This window comes from Lingula anatina, chromosome 8, assembly GCF_051362555.1.
Source record: "Lingula anatina isolate TDL-2025a chromosome 8, LinAna3.0, whole genome shotgun sequence".
Lineage (NCBI taxonomy): Eukaryota > Metazoa > Brachiopoda > Lingulata > Lingulida > Lingulidae > Lingula > Lingula anatina.
The window spans coordinates 20,063,230-20,090,983 of NC_141774.1; the positions used below are offsets into that span (position 1 = coordinate 20,063,230).

The 27,754-nt window shown below is 37.2% G+C and overlaps 3 protein-coding genes across 3 annotated transcripts; all 3 read right to left on the bottom strand.

The window, feature by feature from the left end:
* Positions 1–2,812: 2,812 nt before the first annotated feature.
* LOC147760540 (neuronal pentraxin-1-like) lies at positions 2,813–6,242 on the bottom strand. Its single transcript, XM_087018815.1, has 3 exons — positions 6,194–6,242; positions 3,700–4,089; positions 2,813–3,039 (listed from the first exon to the last, which is right to left on the bottom strand). The coding sequence occupies exons 1-3, from the start codon at positions 6,240–6,242 to the stop codon at positions 2,813–2,815; spliced, it is 666 nt and encodes a 221-aa protein (XP_086874941.1).
* Positions 6,243–10,867: 4,625 nt separating this feature from the next.
* On the bottom strand, positions 10,868–16,574 carry LOC147760541 (neuronal pentraxin-1-like). Its single transcript, XM_086994602.1, has 3 exons — positions 16,434–16,574; positions 12,056–12,445; positions 10,868–11,382 (listed from the first exon to the last, which is right to left on the bottom strand). Exons 1-3 carry the CDS (start codon positions 16,501–16,503, stop codon positions 11,156–11,158), a joined length of 687 nt encoding a protein of 228 aa, XP_086850728.1. The 5' UTR covers positions 16,504–16,574; the 3' UTR covers positions 10,868–11,155.
* An 8,538-nt stretch (positions 16,575–25,112) lies between these two features.
* LOC147760542 (neuronal pentraxin-2-like) lies at positions 25,113–27,178 on the bottom strand. Its single transcript, XM_087018816.1, has 3 exons — positions 27,163–27,178; positions 26,121–26,513; positions 25,113–25,339 (listed from the first exon to the last, which is right to left on the bottom strand). The coding sequence occupies exons 1-3, from the start codon at positions 27,176–27,178 to the stop codon at positions 25,113–25,115; spliced, it is 636 nt and encodes a 211-aa protein (XP_086874942.1).
* Positions 27,179–27,754: the final 576 nt, after the last annotated feature.

The window sequence follows — 27,754 nt, forward strand, 5'->3', positions numbered from 1 at the left end:
TTGTGGATAAAAGTTTTAATGGAACAAAAGGTACAAACATATTTGCACGCCTGCTTTAACCTTCCAAGTGACGATTATTAACGGGCTATAAGACTAATAAACACAAAAAAAGAAAAGAAAAAAAGGCCACCACCTTGAATGCAACGCCACCTATCAATTATTCCTTCATGACATAAAGACCAAGAAGGCTGAGAACGTTGACTGATTTACTTTATCGACTTTATCTCGAACTGAATATTTTGTTTCAACACTATAAATAATAAATGACCTCTGGTTTTAATTTAAACTTGTTAGATCACGTGATGACAGCAGACAAATCACACTCAAACTCACTCCACTTACACTAAACGCCCTAGGCTACATCGTCCCAGTCATCTTTTGTGAATCCCACATCACTAGAAAACCTCGGTAAATTCTTTTGAAGTCCTCGTCTTTTTGAGTACAGGGAAATCATTTGGTTTTAATTTAGCGTGAAACGGGGTATATGAAATGGAACCGTGCCATTGGACCGGTATTTTGGTGGTTATCTCCCTTTTTATCACAAAAAATGTTTTACATAGTTTGCTGTTTCTGAATTGTACTGCTTATACAGCCAATGATGTTATTGACATCCCCGTTTTAGTGTTATTAGATTTTATTTTGTTTTTGTCTGTCTGGTTTTATCTAAGAGGACAAATCACGAAATATTGCATTGCGTATGAACAGAAACTTATTAATGTACAAAAAGGTAGATGCAAGTTATCCATTGGGAAATCCACATGGTAGCGCATGTCAAGACAAATTGATCAAGTTGACCAGATTATGCAATCTATGGCTCTAAATGAGACCTCTTTCTCTGGTCATCCAAGACCAAACTTGTTCATGTGCATTTTATTTTTGTAATGTGTCTCAAAATGAAACATAACGAACATAAAATATATTTTGCCTTCAAGTTTTTCTGCAACGGCACGGCACATATAATTAATAATGATGGAAATACGTTAGCCATCCACACTTTAGTCAATCAGGAAGATAAATAGAGACCAATAAATGTAAACAAACCCTACCAAAGGGGTGACATTCACATACAAGGTACATGTATTTACCTGGGGCCGCGTCTCCACAGCTGATGCAGAATGTCAAAGCCAACGCTGCAAGCAGTGAACGACCAAACATGATTGCGTCTCTTACTGAAACTGGGAAGAAGATTCCAGTATACTGCAGTCTGACTCTAAACATTTGCTATCCCTTTTATAGCCTAAGGCCAAGCTTTACGTACATTTTGTAATATGTCTCCGATGGTATCGAAAAACTGTTTAAATGCCCATTTGTATATGATGATGATGGAAAATAGATCAGGGATATAATATGTCACAAATTTTACTAAGATGTTAACTGCAGCGTATCTGATATAATATCATAATCAATACTACATTTTTGAAAAGTAAACTCTCTATCGCATGCAGAATACCGTTAGCTGTTATTTTATGTACATATATGTGGTACTTTGGTGTCTTTTTAATGGTTTTAGGACAGAGAGACATTGTATTTATAGCATAACTTTTATCTAAAATACCCCTGTTTAGTGGACATCATGGTATTTTTGTCTCGATGTGAGCAATTTATTTCACAAAAGGCAGTTTTACATGCTGTATGACCATTGCAATATAGTGTTAAAGGTGTGTCCATGTCCCAGTTTGAGTGATATCAGAATTAATGTATTTTGAATAACCGTTTGAATATAAATCTTCTTTTGAAAACAGAATTTCCGAATATATGATTCGCGGCTGCCTTTTGGAGTTGTCCTTTAACAAATACTTAACCTGAATAAAAATTTCGAAATTTGGCTTTTCAGATTAAACAAAGCAGTCATTCTCTGTGATCTTAGCCTAAAGCCTTGCGTGCAGCCTTGATATGCCTCACGACAAAGCATATGGGGTTAATTTTTCCACATTTCAATTGGGCGATGCATTTACATTTTAATGTAATTAAAATAACTTAGATTCAAACCAAATGAAATGATATACCTGTAATAATGAAACAAATAGAGTGAATGAAGTTATTATCAAATTGGAGGAGGAACATTCAGAGACATGTAACGCAACTTAAAGTTACGCAAACTCAAGTATTTCTTTTAGGATCTGAAACCGATCCTTGTCTGGACCCAATACTGCGGAGTGGCACAGCTTTTACTCTTTCTTTGAGGATCTGAAGCCAAACTTGGGGATTCTGTATTCTGACCGCTCCCTGATGCTTTTCAAGAAAACATTTGGTAACGGCTGAAATGTCATTACCCTACATGTAGGTAATGGATTTTGATGGTGCGTATTCATTAACTTAATGCAGTATTTAATTGTAATATTTAATCTATTTTTGTATTGACTCCATTATTTGAACACGAAAATTCGGTTGATACATTTATTACTGTGGATTAAGTTCAGCCATACTAAGATATGGGGCGACTTTTAAACATAGCACTTAATCTTTTGAAATATTCAGTTATTTTTATGTAAAAACGACTGTCCAAAAATGAAACAAAACTAAGAACACAATGATCAATGATCTTGTCACTTCCTGTATTTCTTTATTGAACACTTGACATCTGTTCATAATAAAAGTAATATTTATGCGGAGAAGAACAAAGTGATGTTGCTGTTTTAAGTTTGAGTCATAGAGGGCATTACCTCCATATTGCATGCAAAGATATCCAAGAAAAAGATAAGTAAAATGAGTTTTGAAACAAATGACTTTAGTCACAATATTCTAATTCTGAGACCCTTGAATTCTTAAAATATAAAAAACAGACGACATAGTTTAGAAAACTGTGTAAAATTTAACAATGCTCCTCGTATGTTGCGACCTTGAAATTTAACTTGGTGACAGTATCCCACGACACGAGACTCCCCTCGTTACTATTGGCACATATTGCCAGACCGGGAATGTCGACTTTATCATGGTCCCAGACGTTGATACCGCCCACGAACCCGACAAACGAAGGGCGCTTCACATACCCCCCTTCCCGTGCTTCGGTATGGGTGTGACCCACGATCCAGTCGCCACCTGGAAAAATAATCAATGTTAATCAAAATATGTCATCAAAATTGGTACAGTAAATAGAAAACCACGTAGCGGATATAGCTACGTGCTTAGATATACGGACAAGGAAATTATAAGATAAATATGTTTTAAAAAGAGAATGAACAATTAAATAAACGAACGTGCTTAAAAGGAAACACAGCAAAAAATGAATAATAATAATAAAGAAAGTATAACATTTATATAACCAAATATTTTATTGTTATGCTATGCTAACTCTCCGTGTTTGCTGGGGAATATGTCTTATTTTTTATTTATTGTTCAATTTTATCGACTTCTCAAAAGTGAACACTCAATAGTTGTGAAGAATGTTTCATTTACAAAGAGATTGGCAGATTGTACTGTAGCTGGTAGAAATTCAAATCAACGATAATACATACCGTAGATGTTATAATAAGAACTTCCTGGGAATTTCAATTTGGAACATCACCTTTTGTCTTTTTAATTTTTAAATTAAAGGTTAATCATCAGCATTTGACTTTTATATGAAACAATCTAGGGACAAAAGATTGATGAGAAATTGAAAAGAAACCAGGAGCATTAGCTTTTATAAATCCTATTAGTGTTTCCTCGCTATATAAGATTAAGGGCTAGTGCGTTTTTATGTCACTTCATATCTCTTACCACCGGGTATGTAAGAAGCATTCACAGGGCGACTCAGCGCGTGGAGACCATCCCTGTAGATATTCATCTCTCCCTCGTCACTACTCCACATGACGCACCAGTGGTGCCAGTTCCCATCGGCCGGTAGGGGCGCTTCGGCATGAGGGCCCCCGTTCAGGACTCGGACGCCATTCAAAATCACGGAGTATCCGTGACCGGTAGGACTGTAGGCAAGCTCTATACTGCGAGGATAACGTTCTGAACCGTAGGACAAAACAGGGCCGCTTGTGGTCCTTATGCTCTTAATCCAAATACAGAGCGTAAAAGCGTCCATATTGGGCGTTGTTGCCTGCAGGTGTGACCAGCGGAGGACATTTTGTGGTGCAGGAAAGTAAAGAACACGACCGCCACCTGAAAGAAAAAATGTACAAATGAATTTTAATAATCTCAATAACAAAGAGTAGAGTTTTAAAAATTAAAACAAAAGCTGGCAATTTATTCAGTATGCATGTGAAATATGGTTGAACATCAAAATACTGAAATGACGTCATATTTTGTCATGTTAACGATGTTTAGTGTCTACTATGAGAATGGTTATGGTGAACGATGTCGTTTCAAAATCTCTACTCATAAAATGCAGAAGGTTGTGTGCCCGGAATGCGGCTATTTTGTTGTTGGTATTTTTGTAACGGTGCAAAATTGTCTTTTTGTTACTGCCTTAAATTTAACCATATATGGGCAGCATGTTAATGTTATTTCAATAGTTCCTTTTTTCTTTCTCGTTATAAAGTGAAATTATAGTAGTTATTATGTTTTTTTTTTCTTTTTTTTTTTTGTCCGTTTGCATGTATTTGTATTATCGCTAATAGCCTATACAACATTCAAGCATCCAAATTTAAAAGGCGATGGGGAGGGTATATTAACATGAATGCGCCATTACTTGCATTTCAGGGATCACCTTTTTAAGAACTTAATATTCACACGTTTTCCATTCCTGAACTAGTTTGAATAACGGCTTTTATTGACGATATACCGGTAGTTCTTGACACTATTCGTCACGTGTTTGGCAAAAAATCGTTTTTATTTATTTATTTATTTATTTTTAAATTGTGGTAATGTATGGTGTTTTGCTGACCGTTGTACATTTGCGTTTTCAGACACTCAAGATAACCATCTGGACCGCTTTACCCGCTATATTATGATCCACTGATAGAATTAATGTACTTAATGTGTGATTGCACGCTGTTTGCCGGGACCCCCAGCTTTTCTGTTAACATAGACACGCTGATAACTATTCAGAATGGTCGGACATTTGGACCGGCAATAATGAAAAATTTGCGGGACCGAATGGATTTTTGTCGGACTGAAAATCACTCTGTTGGTTTGAGACATATACTACTAGTATGATTAGGGTAGCTTACGTTTTTTCCCTTCTTTGTGAATGTGATAGGTTTGAAATGGAAGGGAAAAAACGCTTTGGGTCTTATATAATTTATGTCGAATGATGACTGTAAATTCAAAATTGCGGCTCTTAAAACTCTTGTCCAATTTTTTACCGGCCCAGACAAATTTTGCCGGTCGTGACCGATCGGACCGACAGTTTCAGCATGTCTGTAACATTTACAGAATTTTAAAATACTAATTTCATTCATCTCCGGTGAAACATGGAACTTCATAGCTGGTATTGCATAACACTGTTATTATATCACCATTACTGTGTGTGATTGCGTAAACCTTTAAATGGAATTAAAACATAAACTATTTCCTTTTCTGCTAAAATGCGCTCAGTATTTCATTAAGGTGACTATTACTTAATTTTCTTGGGTCAAAGCAGATGACGATTGGTTCATGTGAAGGAAAGGTTTAGTGGGGCGAATATTGCATGGTAAAAGTGACAGATAATGGATTGCGATTCAGAATGACAATTTTTTCGACTAACAATAAGTTATATTGTACTTTACTACGCGAAAAGCCAAACTGTTTTAAAAGAGAGGACCAAAACTGCGTACAGAAATATATTCTTAAGAGGTTTAGTTTTTTTCGTCCAGGTATTTTAACATATTTTCCCTCGTTCTCTTTTGGATGAAAAAAATCTGTAAAGACTTTATTAACTTCTTTTCTAACTTGCGTTGATGAACTTATTTTCTTACTTGCGTTGAGAAACTTTTCTGGTATAGGGCCACCTTTTGAAAGTTCAGTAATAGTGTAGATCTGTGTCAGCAGGCAGCAAGAATCATGTTCCACAAACCAAAAGGAAATGGCTCTTAATTGTCATTGCCCCACCCTACAATTTTTACCGTTATTAGGCTTGGGTCGTGTAGTAAATGCCACATTTCTCCTTTCAACAAAGTAAACTTATGTCGAATACATGTGTTTCCTAAGGAAAATTTCAGGATATCCAGATTCAGAGGGATAGAACAATGCAATTAGATATACGAGTATCAAAACAATGACCACTATAAATTCGAGAAAAGAACATTCTCATTGGCTATTCCTCAAATAGACCCATACTAACCTGGATAAGCTGATGAAAAAGCAACACAAGCAGCCAAGACCAACGTCATGGTCAAAACCGACGCCTGTCAAAACACACCTAGGCAGCAGTGACCTACGTATTTATGTGCGATGATATGACACTTAGATCGCTCTACTACAGTGGGGTTCCAAATGTATTGCATCATTTCACTTGAAGTTTAACAACTGCTGGATTTCCTAGGTTTTTCAATTGGTATTTTATTGCACCGTATTTATGCCAAGTTAGTTCCCTTAGCAACATTTTTACAGAGCAGTGCTTTGCCCTTACGAAGCACATGTTATTATGTTTGTTAGTATTAACCTTCTGTAGGATAGCAGCGTGAAGTCATTATGGCCACCACCCTTGTGGGCATGGACTGCTAAATGTACAGTTATCTTTTGGGAGGTATGTTGCTGCAGGTTCTTAAGACCAATCCTTGAGTCCCTTTATAGTGCGAATGGATATAAAAATAATGATCACAGCTGGGGCAATTATTTTGTCACCCCTCTGTAGATTCTATTTCAAGTCATTAGTTGAAGACTGGACCTACATTACTTTTTTTGAAACACTGCTCAAAAGAATCATTGTACTGATATCTCTAAGGAATCAGTAACGGTCCCAAAATTATCTCAAAAAATGAATTATTGTACGCTGTCTGAACATTGGATTGTAATGGAATGTTTTTCTCATCGGCCTCAATATCATTACCGGTGTCCATGTATTGCATTTTAAACATCCCTTAAAATATGAATTGTATTTTGAAGTTATATTTTGAAACTTTATAAATTAATTGGCTCCTCCTTTTGAATTATATTTTCAGTTGGACTTTTAAAGACTAAAATAGCTTTTCAAATACCAATTTGAAATGCTGACGTATGATAGATAAATAAGATTTAAAACGTCTTTGTGTCATAATAAGTGACAAATTGAATATCTTCATAATAAGGCACAAAAGGTCATTTGTGCAATTGTATTTGCGGTTTAAACAGCTATTTATTTTTCCTGAGACGCGTGCGCTTCCTCAGAAAAAAAAAAACGAATTTCCCAATTCCAAATCCAAAACGTAAAATAACACTGGCTGTTAATTGCATGTCTTGGGCAAACCAAATACCTGGACAGCGACTTGTTGTCTAAAAAGTTCCAAGGTCATTTCAATATCAGTAGATATCACACGGTCATCTACATGTTTGATTGATACAAGAACTAGTGGCACCAATGTGCTCACCACTTCTACGAACAAAGCGCCCCCTATCAAATAATTGTTCCTATGATAGCAAGACAAAATAACTTAAAAACACAAAAACGAAATTGTTTTTACGATGTACAGAATATACGTACAAATATGGTGATGGTTTACAGCCAAATTTACCCAAAGAATAATAAATGCAAGCATAAAATACTAAATAAATAAATGTCAAATGGATATTTTGCTAGTGAAGACACCACTTTAACAGACCTTGTACCCAGGCACACACTCTATTTTGCTAATGAATCATACTCCAAGCTTCATGTGCAGTCTGCTTTTGTAATATATTTCAAAGTAGTATGAAATAATATAAATACGTTTTCTACAATACATCAAAATTACTCGCACTTACTGAAACCAGAACGAAAAAGAAGGGTACATATAAGCAAATTGCTATCCACTTACATTTCGATAGGTAGAAGAGTCAATACCGCATGGTGAATACCTCCGATTTAAATTGCATCATGCCAATGCACAAATTTCTGAAATATTTCCAATAACTTTAAATGGAGTTTTTGTAAGAATTGAAAAGCAACAAATAAAAACCATACCTGTAGTAAGCGCTGGACTAACAATACAAGAGGTCAAGACTAGCGCTGAAAGAACTGAATATCCCAGCATGACGGTGCCTCTCAAGACGAGAAGTAAGAGTAGGTACAATTATAACTGTGTCCCACACTATTTATAATGAACTGACATATCTAGTGATCTTGATGAGATCAATCGTCAAGTGAATCTTTTTTTAATGTATCCCACCACGAACCATAATTATAAAAATGCATGTTTTCTTTCTCGTACTAATCCCTCTGCAGCACGATTAACTCATGGGTAGTAGTGTAAGGACATTTTAATGTTAAAACGCTGGTGAACCAACACCAGTCACATACACCAGAACCAAGTTGTAAAACGAGCGAATTGAATAGATGCTTTTCAGGTCACACCCTTATTTAAGGTATATGACATTCACATATTTTGGTATTGATAAACTTTAGAGAGCTATATCAGAATAAACATGTAGACTCTTAGTCAAAAGTTATCAAAATATATCTTCGAAATAAAAGGGCAGAAAAAGGGATTGGCACATTTTTATTTAGAACTTTTAGAACTAACTTAAATAAGTTATATTATATTCTCACGTGCGTCTTTTAATCGAAAAATCCACTTTGTCAACTTTAAATCTTAAACTTGTAAAGAACACTTGTTGAGAACTGCATGACTTGTACCAATCATTTACCTTAACAGTGATTTTTTTCACTAATAAGGTCTAAGGTTATTTCAGATCGGCAGATGTCACTTCACTATCAATAAACTTGTGTTTGATTGATAAAGGGGCTAATGGCACTTAAGCAGGGTACATTGCAAATTGGTACAAAATGGTTGCAAAAATGTTTGAACGCCTTAACTGTCAATCAAAGGATTGCGCTGGCCATTCGGGATCTGGATGTGGTTCACATATTACTAGCCTACTGTTGCGTTGGCTGTACGTGAAGTAACATTATTATACTGAAATATCACAAGAGATATTTTCGACCGAATTTCCAGGAGTTGGGTGCGTTGCTCTGCGTTAAGGTTTCCGTTGACCACTACCAGCTGGCCTACACAAAGGTAGCCACTACACCTCTGGGGGGACTCTGTGTTTCGTGACACCGGGATGCCACACAGGACAATATTCAACGACAGAGCAAATTAAACTCTGATATACATAAACGACGTCTGATGAAGGTGGTTTGGCATATTTTATTTGACGAAAATAATACAACCGTGTGCATGCTTTTATAGATATACTCCATATATTCAGAACATTTTAGGCTGTCAGTGATGAAACCAAAATTATTTCATATATAAATAAAGGACAAACTGATAAAAATGTATCATTGAAAGGGTCAATAAATTAATGGTATTTCATATATTAATAAATGCTTAATAGATAGATAAATAATACATAAACAGATATTTGAACAAACTATCAGATAAAGGATTGAAATTATCCTTGATAATAAAAATAATAATGACATTAAATTTTATGATAATACAATGTATGTATAATATCATAATATAATAATATCGCTTTTAAGATAAAATCAGTGTTACCCTTTAATACATTGATACGGCCTGAAACCATTGACATGCCGATACCTATTGAAATACTGAAAATTATCTCCAAAATAAAAGGGGACAATATCATTTTGTACAAATAGTCGAGGAACCTTTAAGAACTAACGTAACGAAGCAATTGCCTTTTTAACACCATGCTTTCTTAATTAGAGAAAATATTATAATTTGCCAATGAAAACTTTAAACTTAACAATAATTGATTGTGTAAAGTATATGGTTGGTAGAATTCAAACATTTGTATATCAGCTTGTAGGATTTAGTTAAGATTAGTATGCAATTTTTCCAATAGGTGTCGCTATATGTAGGTTTAAATGCAGAAAAGATGGCTCCTCGAAAAAATATGTATGCTCTTTTTAGCTCTCTTAGCCGTTTTCTAGCCTAGTGTGTCGTCACACAGTGCTGACAACCACGTTTTTAAGCAAATAAAAGTGGATGGAGTTATTATCATATTTGAAGAGCAACATTCAAAAACATGTAACGCAATTAAAGTAACGTGATACTGTGGAGTGGCACAACTTTTATTATTTCTTTGAGGATCTGACGCCAAACGCAATGGGCATTCTGTTTTCTGATTACTCCCTGATACTTTTCAAGAAAACATTTGGTACCGGCTGAAATGTCATTGCCCTGGGTAATGGATTTTGATGGCGCACATCCATTAACTTAATGCTGAATTTAATTGTACTATTTAATCTTTTTTGCATTAACTCCATTGTTTGAACACGGAAATTCAGTATCACACGCAGAATAGCTCTTAAGATTTTTTTTATTCAAATGGAGTTCTTTCCGAAATAAAAATTTTGTAAAGCGTTCATCGTCATAGAGAAAAAGGTGGATTACACGTACCTGTATGTTTAAAGGCTAAGCCAGAAACTATACATCTACAAAAGCAAATTAATGTGGATCATGCCATAACCCTGTTAGAGAAAAGACGTTCATATATTTCCTTGTTAACTCTGTTCCACTGCCAAAACCTGTACGCCAAACCAATCCTGCTAGTAGTGTACATGTATAAAAAACATGATGGTGCTTCTAAACGCTAAAAAAAAAGAAAAGGAATGCTGTTGTCTGTAGCTCTTTGTCAATGGCATAGCAACTAAGCTTTTTGTGCCATCTGTTACACCAAATGTGTCTCATATAGGGTCTCCGATTGCTATGTTTATTGCTCTGGATAATGCACAGCCATATTCAGGATAGACCATAGGATGTCGCTTTAAATACGGGATGACTAGTACATATAGTATTAAATCTATTTAAATATTTATTTTAATGTAAAAACGACTGTCCAAAACAAAACAAAACTATGAACACAATTTAATTGATCTTGTCACTTTCTGTATATCTTTATTGAACACTTGACATCTGTTCATAATAAAAGTAATATTTGTAATGAGGAAACAAAGTGTAGTTGCTGCTTAAAGATTGCTTCAAAGAGGGCGCCATCCCCATATTGCATGCAAAGATATTCAAGAAAAAGGTAACTAAAAATGAGAAATGAAATGCCTTTAGTCACACCGGACTAATTCTGAGACCCTGAACTATACTAATGGATTCTTAAAATGTAAAAATCAGACGGCATATTTTAGAAAACTGGGCAAAATTCAACAATGCTCCTCGTATGTTGCGACCTTGAAATTTAACTTGGTGACAGTATCCCACGACACGAGACTCCCCTCCATAGTATTGGCACATATTGCCATGCCGGGGATGTCGACCTTGACCCTGTCCCAGACGTTGACGCCGCCCACGAACCCGACAAACGTAGGCCGCTTCACATACCCCCCGGGTCTAGCTTCGGTATGGGTGTGACCCACGATCCAGTCGCCACCTGGAAAAATAATCAAAAATAATCAAAATATGTCGTCGAACCTGGCACAATGAATGGAAAGCCATATAGCGGACATAGTTACGTGCTTAGATATACGGACAAGGAAATTATAAGGTAAATATGTTTTAAAAAGAGAATGAACAATTAAATAAACGAACGAGCTTAAAATGAGAAGACAGCAAAAAATGAATAATAATAAAGAAAGTGTAACATTTATATAACCAAATAGTTTATGGTTATGCTATGCTAACGCTCCGTGTTTACTGGGGAATATGTCTTATCTTTTATTTATTGTCCAATTTTATCGACTTCTGAAAAATGAACACTCAATAGCTGTGCATAGTGTCTCATTTACAAAGATAACTGGCAGATTGTAGCTGGTAGAAATTCAAATGAACGATAATACATAGATGTTATAATAAGAACCTCCTGCAAATTTCTATTAGGAACATCAACTTCTGACTTTTAAAGTTTTAAATTAAAGGTCAGTCATCAGCATTTGACTTTTATATGAAACAATCTAGGGACAAAAGATTGATGAGAAATTGTAAAGAAACCAGGAGCATTAGCTTTTATAAATCCTATTAGTACTTTTATCATATTCCTATTTTGTCTTTTCTCGCCATATAAGATTAAGGAATAGTGCGATTTTATGTCACTTTATATCTCTTACCACCGGGTATGTAAGAAGAATTCACAGGGCGACTCAGCGCGTGGAGACCATCCCTATAGATATTCATCTCCCCCTCGTCACTACTCCACGTGACGCACATATGGTGCCAGTTCCCATCGGCCGGTAGGGGCGCTTCGGCATGAGGGACCCCGTTCAGGACTCGGACGCCATTCAAAATCACGGAGTATCCGTGACCGGTAGGACTGTAGGCAAGCTCTATACTACGAGGATAGCGTTCTGAACCGTAGGATAAGATAGGGCCACTTGTAGTCCGGATGGTCTTAATCCAAACACAGATCGTGAAAGCGTCCATATTTGGCGTTGTTGCCTGCAGGTGTGACCAGCGGAGGACATTTTGTGGTGCAGGAAAGTGAAGAACACGACCGCCACCTGAAAAGAAAAATGCACAATATGAATTGTATTAATCTCAATAACGAAAAGTAGGTTTTAAAAATTAAAACAAAAGCTGACATTCTATTAAATACGTCAGTGAATTACAGTTGGACATCAAAAGACTGATTTGACGTCATATTTTGTCATGTTAACGATGTTTTGTGTCTACTATGAGAATGGTTATGATGAATGATGTCGTTTCAAAATCTCCACTCAAAAAATGCAAAACGTTGTGTGTCCTGAATGCGGTTGTTTTGTTGGTGTTATTTTTGTAACGGAGGAAAAATTGTCTTTTTGTTACTGCCTGAAAATACACCCATATATCGTCAGCATGTTAATGATAGTTCAGTGATACCTTTATTCTTTCTCGTTATAAAGTAAAATTATAGCACTTATTCTTTTTTTCCTTTTCAAGCATCCAAATTTAATGAGGCGATGGGGAGGGTATATTTCAATCTTTCTCTAAGCAAGTTGCGCTGCCGTTTTCAAATTATAAATGAATGCGCCATTACTTGCATTTCAGGGATCACCTTTTTAAAAACTTCTAATTAAAATATTCACAAGTTTTCCATTCCTCAACTAGTTTGAACAACGGCTTTGACTATATACCGGTAGTTCTAGACACTATTCGTCGCGTGTTTGGCAAAAATCCGATGTGTCTTTTTTCTTATTTACCTATTTATTTGTATATTTATTTTTAAATTGTTGTAATGTATGGTGTTTTTCTGACCGTTAGACATTTGTGTTTTCAGTCACAGATAACCATCTGCACCGCTTTACCCGCTACATTATGATCCACTGATAGAGTTAATGTACTTAATGAGTGATTGCACGATGTTTGCTGGGATCCCCAGCTTTTCTGTTAACACTAAAAAAATTAAATACTTATTTCATAGCTGATATTGCATAAAATTACTGTGTGTGCTTGCGTACATAAACTATTTCCTTTTCTACTAAAACGCGCTCAGTATATCATTAAGGTGACTATTACTTAATTTTCTTGGGTCAAAGCAGATTACGATTGGTTCATGTGAAGGAAAGGTATAGTGGGGCGAATATTGCATGTAAAAAGTGACGGTAATGGATTGCAATTACAAATGACTATTTTTTCCAGTCACAATAAGTAATATTGTATTTTACTGCGCGAAAAGCCCAACTGTTTTAAAAGAGAGGACCAAAACTGCGTTCAGAAATATATTCTTAAGAGATTCAGTTTTTTTTTTCGTCCAAAAGAGAACGAGGCAAAATATGTTAAAATACCTTTAAGTGCACATATATTAAACTACTCTTTGCTGCAGTCTTCCTCCTTACCACTAGGTGGAGTTGTGGTCAAAATAATATTATAGACTGGCCTGGCCTGTGTCCCCCCTCCCCCTCCTCCATCACGGCTCACTGTCACTGTAGATTTCCTGCTAGAGATATTTTCCATGATTCTGCGTTTAAGATTGTCATTTTCACTGCACAAGATCTTCGTGGTCAAACAATAGCACTAATATGGGCGGCGGTTTATAAAAAATTTAAAACACGATTAGTCGTCGTCGTTATCAGATTCGTCGAATTCAAAACACGATTAGTCGTCGTCGTTATCAGATTCGTCGAATTCAAAACACGATTAGTCGTCGTCGTTATCAGATCAGTCGGCAAAATACTACGACTAGTAGTCGTCAAAACGCAACTAGTAGAAACCAAAACTCGATTTGACGCTAGATGGCGCTTATGTCAATGGTCTTGGCCACCCTTGTGCCGACTTCACAGTCAATACAGCGAAAATCTGACAAGTGCTTAATTTGTGATTGACAGATTGAGGAAAGTTGACAGATGTTGTACTATAGTAGGCTAGTATGTGATAGATACAATACGAGTCGCAGAGCTGTACGTGAAATATATTACGAGTGTATTGTCGAGCTGCAGGCGAGTGTTGTATCTGGCTTAAACCACGGCCTCTGGCTACTACACTGCACTTGCGATATTTTACTCATACATGTTAGGGGCCCTTGTGGTCACTTAGTCCTGTGTTGGACGTCCCAGACCCCCCCCCCCCAGCTCCCCTCGTCCTAAGTGTTAACACCTTCGCCTACCCCGGTGTAAAAGGTGTATTAGTGTGATCATTTATGTGGAATATCATGTCAGATGGACATATAAAGGTCTAAAGATTCGTCACAATATTAAAAAAATCCAAGATTATTTGAATTGGGGGGAGGGGGGGGGAGGGACGATGTGAAGCCGATCGTCGCCCACTGGTGTGGAGTTTGGGGCCCGAATATCTTTGGTGTTTTAAAGAGCAAACAGTGCCTTTGGTACGGTTAAGAACTATGATTTATTTAGCTAGTCAAAATTCTAATTTCAAGAGGGTAATATTGGCGTGATATATTTTTCAGAAACCGAGGGGGGGGGGGTCAGACCCCCACACTAAATCCGCCACTGATGGGGGAGAAAGAGTATTTATTTATTTATTTATTTTTTTTTTTTTTTTTGGGGGGGGGGGGAGGGGCTTCTCAGTATCTAATCTGCTGCTGGTGGTGGGAGTGGTGTTGGTGCTGCTGCTGCTGCTGCACGAAGCGGCTAGGGCTGACTTAGGTCGAGGGGAGCTGTTAGGCGTGTTCAGCCTTGCCCTCCATCGCCCAACACAGGACTTAGTGACCACAAGGGCCCCTAACAAGTAAGAGTAAAATATCGCAAGGGCAGTGTAGTAGCAGTACAAAACTCGCCTGCGGCTCGACATAATAATATAATATAATAATCTTTATTGGAGAATGGCAACCCGAAGGTTGAAGTTATACAATTACATATATGAATATTTAAGACAAGGAAGCCTGGTCATTTTTTGCACTGGTGCACTCCTTAGACGGTCTCACCTCCCTGGGAAGCATACAGCTCGGCTGCCATATTAGGCGCTCATATGTAATATAACATTTCTGCACTGCCTGACCAGGCCCCTGCTTCAACCCCTAAGTGCTGAGTGCCAAGCGGGGAGACAGCAGGTACCGTTTATAAAGGACTGGTATGTCCCCGGACGGGATTTGAACCCACGTCCTCCCGTTCCGGAGGCGGACACTCTAACCACAAGGCCATCCGGCCATCCGGACATTGTACTCGTACCCCTGTATTTATTTGACGTACAGCTCTGCAACTCGTATTGTATCAATCACATACTAGCCTACAAAAGTACAACATCTGTCAACTCTCCTCAATATGTCAATCACAAATTAAGCACTTAATTGTCAGTGTCAGCTTGTCGCGGTATTGACTGTGAAGTCGTTACAATGGTGGCCAAGACCATTGACATGAGCGCCATCTAGCGTCAAATCGAGTTTTGGCTTCTACTAGTTGCGTTTTGACGACTACTAGTCGTATTTTGCCGACTGATCTGATAACGACGACGACTAATCGTGTTTTGAATTTTTGTATAAACCGCCGCCCATACACTGAGGGATACTGCAGCAATGAGCAGCTGAAAATCTTCGCACATTCAGGTATTTTAACATCTTTTGTCTCGTTCTCTTTTGGACGAAAGAAATGAATCTCTTAAGACTATAGTATATATAACACATCCAGATGGACTTATTTTCTATATTGCGTTGAGAAACTTTTCTGGCATAGGGCCATCTTTTGAAAGTTCAGTGATAGTATACATCTGTGTCAACAGGCAGCGAGAACCACGTTGCCCAAATCAAAAGGAAATGGTCCTTAACTGAACAAATTTACAAACTTTAGTTGCCCCACCTTACAATTGTTTACCGTTACTGGGTGTGTGTCGTATAGTAACCGCCACATTTCTCCCTTCAACAGAGTAAACTTATATCGAATACATTTCCTAAGGAAAATTGAACTGCAACTGCCTATTTCATAATACTCAGATTTAGAGGGATAGAACAATGCAGTTAGATATACGAGTACCAAACAATGCCTGGTGCGAACCACTATAAATTCAAGAAAACAACATTCTCAGTGTCTATTCCACAAATAGAAACTTCCCAGTACTAACCTGGATAAGCTGATGAAAAAGCAACACAAGCAGCCAAGACCAACGTTCCACAGAGTGAATACCCAGTCATGATCAAAACCGACGTCGGTCAAAGCACACGTAGCTTGCACTGATCTACGTATTTATGTGTGATGATATGACACTGGGATCGCTCTACTACAGTGGGGTTACAAATGTATTGCATCATTTCGCTTGAAGTTTAACAACTGCTGGATTTCCTAGGTTTTTCAGTTGGTATTTTATTGCACAGTATTTATGCCAAGTTAGTTCCCTTAACAACATGTTTACAGAGCTGTGCTTTGCCCTTACGAAACGCATATTATTATGTTAGTAATAACCTTAGGATAGCAGCGTGAAGTCATTATGGCCACCACCCTCTTGGGCATGGACTGCTAAATGTGCAGTTATCTTTTGGGAGGTATGTTGCTGCAGGTTCTTAAGATACTTTGGATAAGACCAATCCTTGAGTCACTTTATAGTGCGAATGGATATAAAAATAATGATCACAGCTGGTGCAATAATTTTGTCACCCCCTGTAGATTCAATGTCAAGTCATAAGTTGCAGACTAGACCTACATTACTATTTTTTAAATATTGCTCAAAAGATTAATTGTACTGATGTCTCTACAGAAGCAGTAACAGCCCCAAAATTATCTCAAAAATGTATTTTTGCACGCTGTCTGAGCACTGGATTGTAATGAAATGTTTTTCTCATCGGTCTCACGTTCTCATTAATGTTGCTCATGTATTTTTTAATGCATTTCAAATATCCCTTAAAATATAAATTATATTTTGAAGTTATATTTCGAACCGTTATAAATGGATTAGTTCCTCCTTTTAAATTATATTTTTTTAACTTTTTAAGACTAAAATAAGGCTTCGTTCACATGGAATGTCTATTTTCTAAAAATCTATTTTCTATTCGCGCTATGTTATGATCACGATCTGTGCCCTGAATATCCCGCCGCGTAATTACTGGCAGCTCGAGCCAGTTACTTATAGTAACTTATAGTAACTGGCTCGCGCTGCCAGTAATTACGCCGCGGGATATTCAGGGCACAGACCGTGATCATAAGACATACCGCGAATAGAAAATAGAATTTAGAAAATAGACATTGCATGTGAATGAAGCCTAAGTGTTGTTGTTACTGACTTGACAGCTTTTTAGATACTAATTTGACATATCGACGTATGACACGTAAATAATATTCAAACCATCTTTGTGTCAATGACTAGTGACAAATTGGAATAATCAATAAATAACTTCATAAAAAAAGGCACATAAAGTAATTTGTGCAATTGTCTATGCAGTTATAAGGGCTATTTATTTTTCCTGAGACACGTGCGTTTCTTCAGGGAAAAACTGCTATTATATCCCAACTCCAAATCTAAAACGTAAAAGAACACTGACTGTGAATCGCATAGCTTGTGCAAATCATTACCTGAACAGCGACTTGTTCTTTAAAAAGGTCAAAGGTCATTTCAAGATCAGCAGATATAACATGATCATCAATATACCTGTGTTTGATTGATACAGGAACTAGTGGCACCAATGTGCTCACCACTTCTACGAACAAAGCGCCCCCTATCAAATAATTGTTCCTATGATAGCAAGGCAAGACAAAATAACTTAAAAACACAAAAACATACTTGTCTTTACGATGTACAGAATATACGTACAAAATTGATGATGGTTTACAGCTAAATATACCCAAAGAATAATAAGTACAAGCATAATATACTAAATAAATAAATGTCAAATGGATATTTTGCTGGTGAAGATACCACTTTAACATACCTTGTACCCAAGCACACACTCTATTTCTCTAATGAATCATACTTCAAGCTTCTTGTGAAGTCTGCTTTCTAATATATTTCAAAGTACGTATATAAATATAATATATATCAAAATTACTCGCACTTACTGACACCAGAACGAAACGGAGAGGCATAAGGTACATGTACATTTAAGCAAATTGTTATCCACTTACATATCGATAGGTAGAAGAGTCAATACCGATTTAAATTGCACCATGCCAATGCACACATTTCTTAAATATTCCCAATAACTTTAAATGGAGTTTTTGTCAGAACTGAAAAGCAACATATAAAAACCATACCTGTTCCACCTGACCAAAGAGTAAACGCTCGACTAACAATACAAGAAGTCAAGACTAGCGCTGAAAGAACTGAATATCCCAGCATGACGGTGCCTCTCAAGACGAGAAGTAAGAGTAGGTACAATTATAACTGTGTCCCACACTATTTATAATGAACTGGCATATCTAGTGATCTTGATGAGACCAATCGTCAAGTGCATCTCATTTTAATGTATCCAAACACGAACCATAATTATAAAAACGCATGTTTGCTCTCTCGTAGAAATCCGTCTTACTTGGTGAAATATAGAACACATTTTATGTTCTTTTTTGTGTTTTGTTTAGAACACAGTTACATGTAAATTCAGAACACTTTTTACGTGTTCAAATGTTACTTTTTGAGAACACTAAGATGTGTTCTAAAAGGAATTTAGAACACGTGCTATTCTGATAGTAATCTAGAACACTTGGTGTTCTTCAATAAAATGCATTTATTTGTAAGAGGACAAAATTACAACAAAATTGTTACACACTTCAATGTTCTTCACATCATTGATCGCTCTAAAGTTCTTAAGTCATATGAACCAACATATATGCTGATTACACAATATCAACTAAGTGTTTACTAAATCATCGTTCTGAATACAAGTAATTAACAAAGCTCAAAAATCATACATTGATAATTACATCCGCATCAGCTTGACTTGCCTAAAACGTATAACAAACGATCAGATTATTGAAAGAAAGTGCCAAACTTCTAGGCTAACCGTAAAAAATGAGCAAAAACACAAGCAACACAGGAACTTTTTCAGTTCAAATATCTTGAAGAATTGATTTGATTAAAGGTACATGTTTGTGTCACTTTGACTCAGTTAAAATGTCATTTTTGGCTTAAGCTCAGAGCTAATCACCTGTCGGTTTTGGTCTGACATTATGAGAACAATGACATGACAACTCTCAGGTACAGCATAAGCTTAGATCTTATCAGGAGATAACATCACCAGTTACAGTTGATTGTTCATAAGATGTCTTATTGCAGCATTATTATCTGATAACTTTCACTTACTTTTTAACCAGCCTAATCAAGATGACTGACACTATAAGCATGATGGTTTTGAAAAGGAAGAAAAACTCCTTTTCCTCATATTGCCCAGCAGCTTTCAGAGAGGGAAAATGTCTACAGGGTGCAGTATTTATTTTGATGTTCCTAAGACTATATGCATGTTTGTGTAGCAACTTCTTTGTTATTGTTGTAAATTGAAATATTTGGATGTAAATTTGTTATCATATGAGTATAAACTAGGAGCCACACTATTGGTGAACATTCAAATTTAAAACCTAATTGGATGGAAGTTATGGTCCCTCTTTTTCTGCAGAAGGCATAATGATCGAGAAATGTTTTTTATTTGTGACTTAATGTTTTTTATTTGTATCTTTGTATATTTTCCAGCGTGGCTACAAAAATGACAACTTTATTACATTTATGAGGGGAGTGAAGCGGTACATACAGTACGGGAGAGCGATAGACTTTTTGGAAGACCGTAAAGAATTAAGGAAAACAAGAGAAAGAGCACAGACTCATGTTTTAGATGATGAAGGTCAGTAGTTGTAGTTTGGCACATCTGATTGGTTTTTAAAATGAGTCCAGATGTCTAGCAAAGAAATCATATTTTCCATCTAAGTCAATTCTGATTCATGATATGCTCCTTACCTCACCCTTACAGTGCATCATCATGTGTGACACAATATCTATAAAAGATATCACTCTGGCTGGTAAACCATTATTATCCAATTATTATCCAAGATAGATGGTTGAATGGCTTTTGTGCCTTTGCAGGATTCTTTATATTTTGTAGTAAACAATGAATATACGTTCTAAATTCCTTGCGTATTTGATGTACGGGAATACATACAGACTTGACATTTAATATGGAATATTTCAGTTTGAAAGGTATGCCTAGGTAAAAATGCGTTCTTTTTTTCATAAAACTCAGATCTCATATAAGATATCTGACTGGAGAAGTGTGAAGTCAGGTGTGTCGCTACCAATTAACTGACTACCAAGTCTGTTGCACTGCTGCATTGTGTAATATGCGGTGATTTAATTGGGTAGTGCTCCTTTAGGTTGGTCAAAGCTTGGCTTTGGCAAAGCATGGTTCTGTCAAAAAAGTATCCATATGTCGGCAACTACTGCATAGAAGAATTTGAAATTTTGCATGTAAGCGGTCAGTTTTGCAGTGCGTAAAATGAGTCAAACAATGTTTTACAGAAATGTTAATCTGTGCCAGAATGGCGCGAAAAAAACAGACATTGCCAGACAGATTATTGTGTCAAATGGAATAGTCTGCACAGTTTTATGAAGTTATGCCCAGACTGATGTACCTACACAGAGACCACGCCCAATGTATCGACATCTTACCACCAGGGCACAGGATTCACCGTCCTTCAGGATATGCTGCTGCAACTAAACAAAACCCACCCAGTCCGTTCAGAATGAGGGCAAATTGTGACCAGAACGCGTTTTTCAAGGCTCTTAGCGAATATCAAACTGGTTTTAGCAGGTTAGAAAACCAAACGACCTCTGAGGAAGCCACTGTAAACAGCAGAACAGCGTCGTCTGTTTCTCTAATGAATTGAGGACCATGACCGTTTCTGGGTAGAACACTGAAACCGCGTGGCTTTCTTTATTGAGGTCAGATTTCACCTGTACCGCTTAACTGGTTAAAACAAAGTTTACAGACATCCTGCAGAGGCCTACGACAAGGCGTGTGCCGCTTCTAAAGTGACTAGGGTCATTGACAGCGTCAGTATTTGGGGTGAATACCACATTGGTGCCAAAACACCAATGATAGTCATCGACGAAAACCTGAACCAGATCAAATAAAGGGATAATCTGGGAACCACTTGACTATCATTTGATAGGGGGGAACTTAGGAACAATTTTAGGTTGCACGATGAGAGTGCCGGTTCACACAGCGCACTTTTAATGGCAGATTTCTTACAGAACCAAGGGAATGAGCAGATACATTGGTCATCAAAATCGCCATATTTGAACCACATAGACAATACATGGGTAGGTTATTACTCTCCGAATTAACGGCCTACATGTCCTACAACAAAACTGAACCAAATTGGACAGGTTTTGACCGTTGCCTGGAATTTTTTTCCATATTAAACTCTAAAAACCTATCCTAAGGAATGCCTTGTCACTTGAAAGCTCTGGTAGCAGCCAGATGAGGTCAGGTGTAACAGTAACCGTTGCTGTGACAAGACACTAACATGAGGGTCCTTTGGGGGGCGCAAAACTCTTTTAAAGACGATAATTTCGAAAATATGGAGATCCAAAATATCGCTTTCAATGGTTGTCGTACGACTTAAAATAGGCAATGCATTTTTGTTTGCTTCACTGGCGAATTCAATTAATGAACTGATGTCACAATGACATCAAAGAGATAGATAAAAGTTATAAAAACACGATTTTAATCCTTATTTTCATTTATCAGTCATGAAAATATGAAAAAAACCGATGAAAAATAATTTGGAAAAAATATTCCATATTAAATGTCAAGTCTGTATAATTAACTTGTTTCCCTTCTGGAGACCTTTATCATGTTGACAAAGGTGACAAACCAGGCATCAGACAGAGTTATTTTGGATGTAGAGGAAATTAAAGATATTTTGAGAGAATACCATTCTTCCCCTATGGGCGGCCATAGTGGGATCAATGCCACCTTAGCAAAAATCAGGGAAAAGTTTACATGGTACAAGATGACACAGGATGTAAAAGAATATGTAAGTATGTCTGAGCAAAATAGGCACACTTTGTTTTAAGCTCTTCTATATAAAGATCTTCAGGTACATTTCTTAATATGTATGTATTACCAGATACTATTCTGATCAAAAGAAGCCATATCAACTAATTGTACTTAATACACATGTATATTCCAACTTAAACATTCGCTTTTTGCTTTAAAGAATTTTCTTATTATTATATTCACTCCAGAGACAGTGTGTTTGTAAACAATTCAGATAGTGCCCATGTAGTATCAGTAACTAATTTGTAGTAGTTTAGGAGGTTTCAGTGTACTTGTAATTTTATTATTTTTGCAAAATAATAGGAAGGATCACAATTGATATATGTCAGTAAAATTGATCTTTTTGCTGCAGATTGAAGCGTGTGATGCATGCCAAAGACAAAGTAAGATAAAGACTCAGAGACCAGAGCTTAAGCCCATATCAGTCAGTGAGCCTCTGGAATTAGTTGGGATGGATCTCATAGGTATAGTATCTATTGCTTTGAAGTTGGCAGAAATTAGTTTTTTCTCTCAGAAAGGAATATACTGTATTAGGGTTGGGGATTTCAAGGGATCATTCAAGTTTTCAGTCAGTGTTTATTCAATGCATTGATCTTTACCAGTGTGCTACATAGAGTAAATGTATTAAATGTATCAATAATCAATATGTATGTCATGTAATGTCAGTGGTTTATTAGAGCATCTGAACAAATGTTGGTAACGTCCAATCTTTAAATTGTTGCATCTGGTTACCTCCAAATACCAAAGTAAGAACTTTGTCACGACTTTTATTTTGCTTTGTAGATAAAGACTGTCTTTGTTATATTTTATATTATTTAGGGCCTCTGCCTACAACCATAAACAAGAACAAATATGTACTCACCTTTTCGGATTATTTCACGAAATTTGTTGACTTTTATCCTCTGCCAGGGAACTCTGCAGCCGGAGTTGCACTCCACATAAGAACGTTTGTATGCAGGTAACGTTTATGCTTTTTTGAAGCCTTGTTTTAATCACAATTGCCCAAATAATTTTAGATGATAACTTATATGAAGCAGGAACAATATGTGTAGTCAATAAGTGATTGATGTAGAGATTTTGCAAGTCACTTTTGCAATACAACTTTCAGTGGTGTTTAATTCTGAATACTAAGTCCTATTTTATTATTGCTCTATTGGAATTGTCCTTCTAATAATCATGTTTTTGGTTGGTTTTAATGCGATTTCATTTTGAATTGTCAGGTGGGGAGCACCAAAAAGGCTCCTTTCAGACCAAGGGAGAGAGTTTGTGGCCGAAGTAAATACAGAGGTTTGCCGCTCCCTCAGCATAGAGAGGTCTGTGACAAGCGCCTACCATCCTCAGACCAACGGCCTTGATGAGAGGACAAACCAGGCGCTAAAGACCAGATTAAGCAAACTCGTCAATGAACACCAAAATGACTGGGAAAGTTATTTGGAGGATATGGTATATTCAATCAGGACGCAAAAGCAAGCGTCCACAAAGTTCACCCCAATAGGTGCCGCTTTAAGTAGGCTTAAATGCAGTACGTCCCGGGGTAGTTGTTTGAATATCTTCCAGTAACCTGCGTGGTCTTTTCTTTTTGGTGACTTACGGGTTTAAAAGCTGTTTATGATGGTGATTATTATTATAATTATTTACGCTAATTGCCGAATGTGTACATACAGGTAAATAACGTGTAAAACGGGCTCCTCGAAAAATATGCATGCTCTTTTTAGCTCTCGTAGCCTTCATTTAGTTGATGTGTGCTCTTACAAGGGTTTCCTCAGAAGATTCTCGTGAAGAAAGTAACATTGTTAGACATAACCACGATCGCGTCACAACAATACAAAATACAAAAGGCCAAAGGTCATTTCAAGTTCAGCAGGTATCACATGATCCATTAAAATACGTATATATGGTTTGAGTGGCACAAAAAGTAGGAATATAATGCAAACATTTGTAAATTGTTTTAAATAATTTCTGTATTTTTGCAGTTCATTGCACAACAGTACGTGTGCACCCTGCTGGCTGTTAATTTTCTGTGGTTCTTTTTCCAAGACTATACTTTTTACGTCACTTTCACGAGTTTCACCTTTGTCGCTGAAAGTGAAACCCGACCTTACACGGGTTCTTTGAGGTTTTCTAGTCTAGTGTGACGTCGCACAATGCTGACAACCTCGTTTAAGGCTACCTCAGCAGCTGCCCTACACCCCTGTAGATGCACGTGATAATAAAAAACAAATTAAAAATAAAAAATACAGACAAAATGTTGAGCAGCTCTTTAAACGCAGCCAATTGTATTTTATGTGAACTGTACCAGTTGTACATAAACATGTCCTTAATGCAATTGTTCTGCTATATATATAAATTTGTAGAAATGATTTTATTTGCATCTTATTTGCAGTGTTTTACCGTTTGCATTATAGTGTATTGGTAAAAATTTATCTGATACGCGGTCAGTGCGCGATAAAAAACATCATTACATGAAAAACGCTTCTTATTGGCTCCCTCTTTAGAAAGGCTGAGACTGAGACACTGTTGTACATTTGATTACCAGCTCATTATACATTCAGCATTTAAGTTAAACATTCAAAGTAATTGTTAAACAATAGAAGAAAGCACTTTGAGTGGCGGCCAAATGATATTAAACACATGATGCCTTCAAAGGTAATAGCGTTGTATTTCTTACTGTAAAAGATCCATGTAATGATTTTAACAGAAAGAAATCTTCCTCATTCTGCTAATGTATCTCTCTCAAATAAACAAAGTGAAGTTGTGGTAAAGCATTAACAATTCGACTCGTAAGTCGACACCTGGAAATTCAGCTTGGTGACAGTTTCCCAGGAAACGAGACTCCCTTGGTTGGTAGTGGCACATACGGACATGCCGGGGATGTCCACAAATTCCTTGTTCCAGACATTGATGCCGCCGACTAATCCAACGAATGATTGGTATTTAGGATAAGCATCGGGCATTGCCTCTATATGGGTGTGTCCAACAACCCAATCACCACCTGAAATTACAGAATGAAAAAAAAACAATGATCAAATGGCACATTATTTTGTTTACCAATGACACGATGTGAAATTTTGAAGTTTAGTATAACCTGCTGCAATATTTCGTGTAAAGAATATTAAGACGTAATAACATAAGTCATAGAGCGCATTAAGAAGAACAGAAATACGGATCGCTTAAAAGCAATGTCTATTATTCCCTTGCTGGTCTCCCCGCCCCACTTAGAGCTCATTCAAAACAGATGATCTATCTGATTTATTTATCTCTATTGATCAAATATGGCGGACCCTAAATGAAAGCAAGACCGCTAATCCCGTAATAGTTCCCCTGTCTCCACACGCGACGCCGCTGGCTCTTAGTGGGGTCACCCATAATTGATCCGCGGAACTTCTCAACTGAACCAACTGATCCTCGGACCCCGCTTGAAAGTGATACCGAATAACCCCAAATGGTCCCCCCGTCTACCACACGTGCCAGCCTGCAGGGACCTAGCAAATAAACCTCGGAGCCGAAAGAGAGAGCGAGAGAGAGGGAGTAATACACTTTCTGTTGCCCCGTATATAAATGGAAGTATTTAAGTTCCATAATATAATTTGCAGCAGTGTACGATTGTTATTTCAACATGACTCATGATAAAATTAGGATTAACCTCGTTGAAGGAGTTGGACCAATAATATCATTTCACGTTGAAATAAATTATCGAAAATTTACTTGTAGCAAAATTCAAACCCTAGAGGTAACACCATATAGCTTTCAATGAACCATGTTTTTACCCTTACCTCCAGCTATGTGCGTTACATTGGCAGGAAACCTCAGTGCGTGGAGGCCATCCCTGTAGATGTTCACTTCTCTTCTGCTGCCACTCCACATCACGCACAAATGGTGCCAATATCCGTCAGACGGTAGTGGCGCTTCGCCATGGTAATAATACCCACCCAACACGCTGATCCCATTTAAAATGACAGAGTACCCATGGCCATGAGGACTGTAGGAAATCTCAATACTCCGGGGGTGGCGTTTAGAGCCGTAGGAGAGAATGGGGCCGCTTGTGGTACGGATGGTTTTGATCCAGGCACAGGCGGTGAAAGCTTCCAAATCGGGGGTAGTTGTCTCCAGTAGTGACCAAGACAACGTAGTAGCTGGCTCTGGGAAGTGTAGTACCCTTAGGCAAACTGCAAGTTTAACACATGGGGTATGATTGTTGAAGAGAAAGACAGAAATGTTCAATAATTCTACAAAAAATGTAACACCCGCGCGTCCTTAAAATGGTAAACTGTACAATAAGATTGTGCATGTGTTTCATATATAAATTAACACAGTGGGTTTAATTGTATTCCTCAAAACGGTGAATTTGGAACCAATTTCAGATGAATATATTCAGTATCTAGCATTTATACCAGCAGAGACAGTGTTTTAACACTATTAAAATAAGCAAGCGACGAGCAAAAATGTACATACTACATGTACCATCTACATGTACAACTCACACAGACCCGCAGCTTGTTCAAAGGTAAAGATGCCCCATGGAGATATCGCAGTATATACCTTATGTGAGTGTCAAATAGGTGATAAAGATATCGAAATAAAAGAATGAATGCTTTAAGTCATCAACCCACAGTAGATATATGGCATTCAAATGTGACAACAGCCACCACGACCAATGTATACAGGGGTACCAGGGCCTTACTGCCGAGGTAATGTAGATATTGGATCTAGTATATAGCAGTTTGTTGTGGTAAATTAAATCAAGACACCCTCCCCCCTCCGGGTTTCTGGAGTGATTTGCCCTTTTTTGTCCGTTGAAATATCACTGAGTATTACTCCACGCCCATGCCATGCTCATAAAAAGCATTTAAAAACTCTCCCTTAAGTCCTTCCTTGCTAAGGCACCAAACGCAGAAATAAATGGAAAAGGTTAGCGTTGTTATTATAATTACCGACGTTCTCGATTCCGTAAATGCTAGAAAACAAATGCCAAAAAAAAAAGCGTACAACACAAATATCCGGAAACAAGATACTGCCAGCAAGTCAACACTGTTCCAAGCCACCTGCCCTCGCTCTCTCTTACCTGGAGGAGCTGTTCCTCTCTGAAGAAAAGATGTCAGAACTAACGCTGCGAGTAGTGTATGTCCGAACATGGTGGTGTTTCTGCAGAAAGAATACATTGGCATCACCTTATATAAAGCATGGTGATAGATTCTCGATGGCAAGATGAGATAACCTTTATGAAAATGAGTTCTGTACAACAGAACATCTTTGTGTGTGTCGATTGACATACAAAATACATTTAAGGGTCAATTTTTGGCTACTGCGCACCGATGCTGGTCTATCGGAGGTAGTATTTTTATTATTTCTTAACATTCCTCTAATATCTTAAAAACACAGAGATAGAATGTGTCAATGGTGTTTGATC